The sequence below is a fragment of the Homalodisca vitripennis genome, unplaced genomic scaffold, assembly GCF_021130785.1.
Source record: "Homalodisca vitripennis isolate AUS2020 unplaced genomic scaffold, UT_GWSS_2.1 ScUCBcl_4470;HRSCAF=10652, whole genome shotgun sequence".
Lineage (NCBI taxonomy): Eukaryota > Metazoa > Arthropoda > Insecta > Hemiptera > Cicadellidae > Homalodisca > Homalodisca vitripennis.
This window is the reverse complement of record NW_025780578.1, coordinates 4,540-13,967: the sequence shown is the minus strand read 5'-3', so window position 1 is coordinate 13,967 and position 9,428 is coordinate 4,540. Positions and strand designations below refer to the sequence as shown.

The window sequence follows — 9,428 nt, the reverse complement described above, 5'->3', positions numbered from 1 at the left end:
ACTTTAGCTGCAAAGGGAACTAAATATCATAATTTTTTTATTACAAATTATAATATACCAAATAATAACACATTTTGTATGAAATTGCTATTAAATTAATATAGAAATTTATAATGATTTAATACTCCATATAATATATTGATAAATGCTGTGCTATATCAAAATTGTCTGTTTGTATAAATAACAACCATTAAGAAATTATCCAACTGGTCTTTCCAATATATTTTTCTGCCATCATAAAATTGCTCCTCTGGTCCTGAAAAGGGTTAACACTTTGATCCCCAAGCAGTACTTTAACTAGTTTTAGGGAGTGTGCAGTTAGACTTATGGAAACTCTGGGAAGAAATGTGTTAAGCACATAAAAATTAAATATGATATTTCAATTTATTATCACTGTATACTCTATAAGTGTTAGATTGTACAATAATTTAGTAAAATGGTGAAAAGCTTCAGCTTCCACACAATCAACACTTTGGAACTCCAGAAACATAAACATGGAGTTCCATGTTTTACATGCAATATGTAATGGTAGCAGTATTATGTTTTACTGTTTGATCTATATAAGTATAATTACAAAACTAATAAAAAAAACAATACAAAACGATAAACAATCAATTAAAAAACTTAAAAAAATATAATATGTTTTATGAAACTGTAATATAATATATAAATAAAAATAATATTATGATAACAACAACTGGCAATTATAAATATTTTTTGAACATTTCTATTAACTACTATATTAAAATAATATATACTATTCAATAATTTCCACTATATGCTCTCTAATAAATTTTACAATTTATCAATCAAATTGGAAACTCCGTTGCTCCATATTAGTCCAACACCTCATATTACTATTCATATTATTCTGTAAAAGCTATTTTTGCTTACTGGTACAATCAGTACCACCCTAATAACTTTCTTAAAAGTTTAATTAGAAAAATATGTTAGACTATTTTTGAGTTCAGTTTTATTATAGCCTATTTTATTTCCAATGGAAAAAACTAAATTGTCAACTATCATATTGGAAATTAATATAGTAATTATTAATTGCATTTTGAAACTTCTTATTCACTTGTAACAAAAGAGAAATGTTAATTTAAAATACATTTTTAACGGTTTTTTAAGATTGAAACTTGAATGCCCATGCCTTTAAAACTCTGGCAAAGAAGAAAGTCATGGAATGTGTGGTTTCAGTTTTCCACCACAGTCATGGAGGCTCTGCTTAAGTAGATCACAGATTTCAAAAATGTTTATTAAACATTATTTTGATTATAAATTCTACACTAACAGATTTCACAATCTCTACTATTTCAAGGCTGATAAGGTAAAATACAATATAAGCAAGCACCATCTCTTCAACGAGACGACAAACCCTACATGCTAGAATATAAAAATATATAATAAACTATTCAATATAAGAACAATTATAAAATTCTGTAAATTACAAAAATTGCAAAACATGGAATGTTTATCAGTCTCATATGACCAGCTTGTTAAACAGCCGCTTTTTCTCATGGACTAAGTACACTTGAAGCAGAAGTACTTTGGAATGCTACTCGGTTAACTAATAACAAATCTAGTTAAGATGACTACTAATTTTTAGAGGTTAGACCTGGGCATATGCCTCCAGCAAGGCCTTGCCAAAGTGTGTGATGACATAGTCGTGGTAGTACATCATGATGCAGAGGGGCTGTCCGACGATCAGAGAAGACCAGACGATGATGTTGCCCCAACGACTGCCATATTTGGTTTCTATCTTACGACAAATGATGGCCAATGGAATCTGAAAGTACAATAAATAAATTTACAAATTTTAGACAACTGTATAAAATGGAAAAATCTTCATGTGTATAAAATTTTTAAAACTGATATCGGCTGTAGAAGAATTGATAAGTGTGTGTATAATCTGATGTTATAAATCAAATTTAGATCAGAAAGAGGATGATTAGTAAGCATTGCCAATACATTAAATAAAAAAAATTATACATGCTAGGTAGAGTGAGATTCTTTAATGCTAATTTTCAGTTCTAAGATCCACACTCCTGGATAGGAACTGCAGGGGTTTGAGTTATCCGAATATATGTTTATCTATTTTCATATCACGTTGTAAACTTCGTGACATTTATAACTTGGCTCTTTTTCTGTCACTGTTAGTCTATGACAGGGAGCTTGTGGCAGATACAGGCATGCCTAGTTTTTTTACAAGCACCTGTTGTTGCTACTTCAGGTCATTTAAGATGGATGGAAGAGATCATTTCCAGAATTTAGAGGTTTACTACAATGAATATTTTCAACCTTCTGAAGGATGGTCAACAAGATTCTCTTGGCCAGTGATTCATAAGAATTCTGATTGCTATATTTTGGTGGATAAGGAACCACTGTGATTTGCCCCTTGTAGTGCCTCCTTAGACAGTAATTCTAAATCGCAGGTGTGATTCATTTACTGGGGTCATATAAGACAACTTTGGTCTATACATTTTCTGTGTTACTAGTGCTTTTAACACTGTGGATTACATAAATCACTCAGCTGAGTTTTATTTAACAAGCTTGTTTTCTTGGCAGTACTGTGTTGCCATATTCACTATAGTATAGCTATTTCAAGTTTGTACTGGTTTTCTTTTAACTAGCACAAAGCATGTACCATCAGTGTACAACAGTGTGTCGCTGTAGTTTTGCATTTATCTAGGAAATGTAAAATGAACAGGACTAGACTCAGTACAGATTCTTGTGGTACACCATGATTAAATGGCAGGTGGTAGTGACTTTATTTGTTTTGTTATACTATTACTTACATGGCTTATTTCAATTATTTGGCTTCATCTTCTTGTTAACCTTTGATCCACTCTGTTTCGATGATTTTTTCTGTTTACCCTAAGAATAACAAGTTTTCTTGATCTGTTTTTTACTCAACCAGGCCGATGAGATCTATTTTTGATCTACCAGACTGAAATCAAGCTGCTGGATGTAAGCAGTTAGTTATAATGTTGACTGTGGCAGACACCATAGTGCATGCTTTATTGTGAGAGTAGTCAAGATCACTCAATTCAAACCTGTAGTGAAGGCATTACGTCACAAAGCGTTAAATTTGATCAGTATACTATTAAAGCAGATAGAAAACATTCTAGAAGTGAATGAATCATTTATATAATGAATTAGGTGACCAGTTATTTCTTTACAGAATATTAGTATTTTCGTAGAGACAATATCCAGCTGAAGACTTAATTTCAGTGATTTATTAGTCTATTTATCTCTTTTCAGGCTGTACATTTTGAACACCTGGATTAGGGCATAGTAGTATTTGTCATTATTTATTTGAAATTGATGATTTGCATTATCATCTTTTAATTTTAATTTTACAATGCTACACATTATCTTAACATCTCAGGTACTTCAATCAAATATCTTATTATTTTCTTAGCAAAGCTGACTTTCTTTAGTAAATCTCATTTTCCAAATGAAAAATCATTCATCATTTATTCTGATTTTTGTATTGTCATAATCATTCATTAATTTCGTTCCCACTATATACCGTATAGTTGTACTACTCCAACAAATGTATTATCTCATCTCTAGTGTTGTAGGGTAAAAAAAGAGTTTGCTATTTGCTTGGTTTTGTCATTTAGGAGGGCTATTCTAAAAGTAACCGTCATTTGGTTATTAAAAAATACACCTAATCAGATAAATATATTTTATTGAAAACTACATATTTCCTCTATTTTTACTTCTAATTGCTGCTTATATTTAAGCACTTATTATATCTTCAAACTAACTTAGAAATACCTACTTCAACAAATTCTACCACCAACATAAATCTTTACTCCAAATAGACCTGTTATCAGCTTGATAAACTAGTCTATTTTCTTGAGCCATTTTAATCCTTAGATGGTATGAGACTGCTTGATAATGGTAATTAAATTGAAATTATATATTATATATTTAAGCTGTTTAAAATATTTTTTAACTGAATAATTAAATTTACAAATTGATTGACCTATTTGGAACAAAACATTGATTACATTTCAGTAAAAATTATAAATTGGTTTCCTTTGAAACAAATCCTAGATCCATTTATTCTGGTATAAAGAACTTAAAACTCATTTATATAATTTTAAAAGGCCAAATATGAGCCTGACCATACCTGAGCCATCATTCCTAAAAATGCCCAAATTTTGAAGGTTCTAAGAGGCACACTGACAAGGTACTCGTGGAAAAAAGGCACTGGTGAAGAATACCATGATGCTTGCCATGTTTTTTGCTGTATCCCAGGCCAACCATTGGCAGATACAGATGTCTGAAATTAAATAATACACAGTAATTTTCTTTTCAACTTATCTAAAATAGTTAAAACTGTTTCCAATTAATTGGAACACTATGATTTCTATGAAAGTTTAAGTAATATTGCTTAGTAAATAAAAATTATTTACGTTAAAAATGAACATACCATTAATTTTAGATTGATCTATTCTCACATACACAAAACAGGGAATATGGGATTTGTCCCATCTGCATAATAAAAGCTTTTAGTTATATGTAAATATTTAACCACTAAATGCTACTGCCATATATTTAAAACTCAACTAGTTTTATTTGGAGACTAGTGTTATGATTTATAGAGCATTCTTTACAGAAGTGCCCTACACAGGACTTCCATTATTTGCTTTCTTTACTTCTCATGTAAATAAATTTGTTCATAGTGTGCATCTAATCCAGTTCTATTTGAAAATTGTAATTGTTTTCATACAAAAGAAGAGATACTTAAGAGTACAACCTCGTTTATCTGTGTTAATTGTATTGATGTGATCCATGCAAATAAAAATCTGGAAATACAGGAAAAATAATAGATAAGAGATAATAACAAATTTTTTGGTTAAATAAAACAGTGTAAGAGAACCAGTTCATTATTTTGTTTTACAGAGATAAATTATAGAGATTGCAAATAAATTATTTGTTGTCTATTTTGTTGAATTTTTTAAACACTGGTTTCAGGAAATATTTTCACACATACTGGTGTTTCAAGACCATAATTTTTGCTGACAAAGTGTCGGAGTGTAGCTCAAAATAAAACATGAGCCGTGGCATCAAAATGAATTGCCATGACATTTTCCTGTTCCTTTATTATTAAAATTGATTTCGCATTGATGCTGTTGTCGTCTAAAGCCAATCATTTACATCATGCAAGTTTACAATGATCAAAGCTTTTGTAGGTCTACTACAACATTGATAATTTGTTTATGCACAGTATTCTGAACACCAAACATGTGTAAACAAAAATAAAAAATTACACCGAAAATGTTCAAAAATGGTTAATTCTTTAAAAAATTGGAGTTCCTCCACTCTGTAAAGTCGATCCAGATAATCTGGAGATTCAGATAAATGAGGTTGTACTGTAGATGTATACGTATATAAATACTTTTCTATGTTTACTTATATATGTACGTGGGTGAATAAAAAGTCAGGACCCTCTTCTTCAAAGGAAGTTTCATTTGATGATTTTGAACATTTTTTTTGTCTCCAAAAAATGCAGGATTTTGGGGGCAAAAAAATTTTAAGTGTATACCCTTCACAAGTGACCCCAGAATCAGAAATAATTTATTTCGGTAATAACATAATGTTATTTGAAATAACTCACATATTAAAATAATAACAATCAAATAAGGTTGCTTAATATAATTTACATATTGGTACAATCTGACAGAAATTCTTGTACAATACTTGGACACCTGTCCAGGAAAATTATTTTAACTTTTTTTTCCAAAACGTTTTGAGTTGGATAGGTTTTTCAGGTGCTGAGGTAGTGCGTTATAGAGCCGCAGAGCTGAATTGTTTCATACCCTTTTAAAAAAGTGTCAATCTATGGATCGGGTAGACTATGTTAACCTTGTGGGGGGTATTGTACTGATGGTTAAACATATTTTCTGCAAATAATAGGGTTATTTTTAAACTTCATTGGATCCTTCATCCATTTTATTCCTAACTGATTCAGAACACAAACGATCATGCATTTTTGAGGGACACAAAGAATGTTAAAAATCAGCAAATGTAACTTTCTTTCCACATTGCACTACTACCTTATATGAACTATAGAATATTAATGTTGGGGGTCCTGTATTTTTATTCACCCTGTATATGGGCTATGAAAATGTTTCCCATTAATTTTATGACAAAATAATAAAAACTGTCTAAATAAGATAATGCACAGAACATACCGCACAGCCCAAAGGTGAACTGGAGTGTTCCAACTACGCCAGAACACATCAATGTTCTTTGCGTTCCACCAATCGCTGTTAAAAAAAATTGCGGTCAGCAAAATGTAGGAGCTCACCAACCAAGTTCAAGAAAGAATGGAACAAGAGGTAGAAAAATATTAGCCAGAGAAGATGATTTGGGATCTGAAAACACAATTTAGTAAATAGTAAAACGTTAGTTACTAGTTCTGATAAAAATAAAAAACAAGTTTTATAACTACTAATATTATCATGAATGATGAAAAAAATACTTACAGCAAGTTTCAGTAGTCTCTCTGTAGCTTTAACAATATCCATATTCTGTAAAACAAAACTCATATAAATAGGAGTACACAGATAGTAAACAAATTAATTAATACTTATAATAGAAAAATATTTCTTCAGACTCAGTTGTGAGAAGATAAACTTTGTAATAATTGAAATATTAATTTATTCTCATGGATTTACATGTAGGTTCTCAATATCTCAAAAACCATCTGAGATACAACATCTTTCACAACAAACGTTTAGGAAATGTTACAAGCATTCCAGAGCACTTTTTCTTTCCCCCCTAGCTTTATAAATAATGAAGTTGTACTTTTTTTTGAAGATATAATAGCTGCCATATCGAAATGAAGTGGTGTACCAAGCAACGAACTTAGCTGATATATTTACAAAATAAATTTTTGTACCAAGTTTCAATTTGTTTGAGAAATATATATTGAATCAATTATATATATTATAATTGTATATAAATATATATATATACATATAATTATATTATTTATCATTTTAAGCAGAAAATGTCCTATAAGTATAGATTAAAAATGTTCACTAGCCGCAATTTTTGTATTAAAAAATTAATTTCTCTAGAACGATTAAATCTGAGGAAACCAAATTTGGCACATAGATTTGAGTAGAGGAAAAAATAATAATTGTGTTATTTTCTTTAATATTAAAAAAATGGCATATGTTGAAAATTTTTCAAGTCAAATAACAAAAAAAAAACTGTATAGTTTTTTGAGCAACTTCATTAAAATTCCAACGGTATTTGTTTTAACGAAATTATCAGTACATAAGCGAAAATGACCACTGGAAAGATATGCTAGCACAAGCTGGGAGCAACAAACATGTCACAGTTGACAGGTATTAGTGCTTATGCGTTGCTTGTGCTCTCTTACGCGTTGACGGATTTTGTTAGATAAAGTACCATTGGAATTTAAAAAATTGAAATCTTGTAAAATTGTTCTAATCTATGTAAAACAGCTGATGCCTATCAAAAGACAATATATATATATATATATAGCTTAAAACGTTTCGGGACAAGTTCATTATTTACTACGGACAGACAGGCATCACCTACACATTTCTTTCTATTCATACATAAATTATACATTGATCACTCTCCATATGTGGTCCATACACAGCACAAATTTACTGATGAACGTAAGCAGCTTTAGGTTTGTCTTATTGTTAAATTACTAAACTTATAAAAATAAGAAATAAACTGTAATCTGCCATAACATTGAATTGTATTTTCAGAACCACAATTTTAAAACATAAACAAAAAAAACATCTGATGGATTAATTATAAAAGGCAAAATTAAATCAATCATATGTATCAATTCTCCCCCCCTAAACTTCACATTTCAATAGCTGGTCAACATGCCTCCTCCAAACACTTCCATCGTCCATTTTAACTTTGTACAGTAGCGAACTTTCTTTTTCCATAATTGTTCCAAAACTCCACTTGTATCTTGAGTTGGTGTAATCTCGAGCCTGTACTCTGTCTCCCACCTGAAATTGTCTGCGTACGATTCGTGTAACTTCTTGTGCATTTTTGCTATCTGGTAGTAATAGGCTCAAGTGAGTTCGAACACTTCTTCCAAACATTAAGTTGTATGAGTTTGAGCCAGTTGTGTTTGGAGATTGTCGAAGTTGCATCAAAAGCCTATATAATTTTAGCTCAATCTTTCCCCCCTCATCTTCCATTGCCCTCAGTGATTTTTTTACTGTTTGGACATAACGCTCAGCTTGTCCATTAGACGAAGGATGGTAGGGAGCTGTAGTTTTGTGTACAACACCATTAGCAGATAAGAACTGGCGAAATATTGTAGATGTAAATTGGCTTCCATTGTCTGAAACTAAGACCAAAGGAAGGCCGAATGTAGAAAACATTTTTCTTAGCTCCTTCATACACCATTCTGCTGACGTGTTTTTAGTAGGGATTACTTCAACCCACTTGGTAAAGGCGTCCACAACAATGAAATACCACTGACCTTGTATCGGGCCAGCAAAATCTATGTGTAATCTCTCCCATGGTCCTTGAGGGGTCAGCCATGGATGATTCGGTCCTTTTGCAGGTTGATTTTGTTTTAGTCGACATTGTTTACATGTACGTACCATTTGCTCAATATCTCTGTCAATACTTTTCCACGTGCAATTGATACATATGATTGATTTAATTTTGCCTTTTATAATTAATCCATCAGATGTTTTTTTGTTTATGTTTTAAAAAATGTGGTTCTGAAAATACAATTCAATGTTATGGCAGATTACAGTTTTATTTCTTATTTTTATAAGTTTAGTAATTTAACAGTGGCGACGAGGTAAAAAGAAGGAGAAATGACTAAAGAAGAAGAAGAGTTACAAAAACTAAAAAAAGCTCGATCTATTATTAAGGGCCAATTTTTCAAAGGGCAAAAGACTTGCTGAAGGTAACCCTACATTAACCGAACTAAATATAAAAATCAAGGCTGTGACTGAATACTGGGAACGTTACAAGCAGGTTCAGAATGGCATTGATTGTTTGACAGATGAAAACTATTTAGAACATGAAATAGAATACAGATGTAATGTGGAGGATGAGTATTTAAACCTTACAACAAAATTACAAGAAATGGTACACAATCTCAAAGACACAAAAATTACATCTACTTCATCTCCAAGTGAAGCTGTTTGTACGGTTTTCAAACTACACTTCAGGGAATATAAATTTCAATCCCTACCACCCTGATGAAACAATTTCAAAATTTTGTGAGAAGATTAGAAGTGTTTTTACAACTAAAGAATCAAAGAGCTGATGATAAAACTAAAGTTTACACATTGCTACATGCTCTCACTCCCCAACTGCACCAACAACTGTACGATATTTGTGCTCCCAACGACCCGTTAGATAAAGATTACGACGAGTTAGTA

General features: G+C 31.0%; 1 protein-coding gene across 1 annotated transcript; it reads right to left on the bottom strand.

Moving 5' to 3' along the window:
- Nucleotides 1-365: 365 nt before the first annotated feature.
- On the bottom strand, nucleotides 366-6,548 carry LOC124372947 (diacylglycerol O-acyltransferase 1-like). Its single transcript, XM_046831361.1, is given in 7 exon segments — nucleotides 366-1,789; nucleotides 4,145-4,219; nucleotides 4,221-4,259; nucleotides 4,261-4,297; nucleotides 6,213-6,292; nucleotides 6,294-6,395; nucleotides 6,507-6,548. Coding segments are annotated over 7 exon segments (552 nt in total). The 3' UTR covers nucleotides 366-1,612.
- Between the last annotated feature and the right edge of the window lie 2,880 nt (nucleotides 6,549-9,428).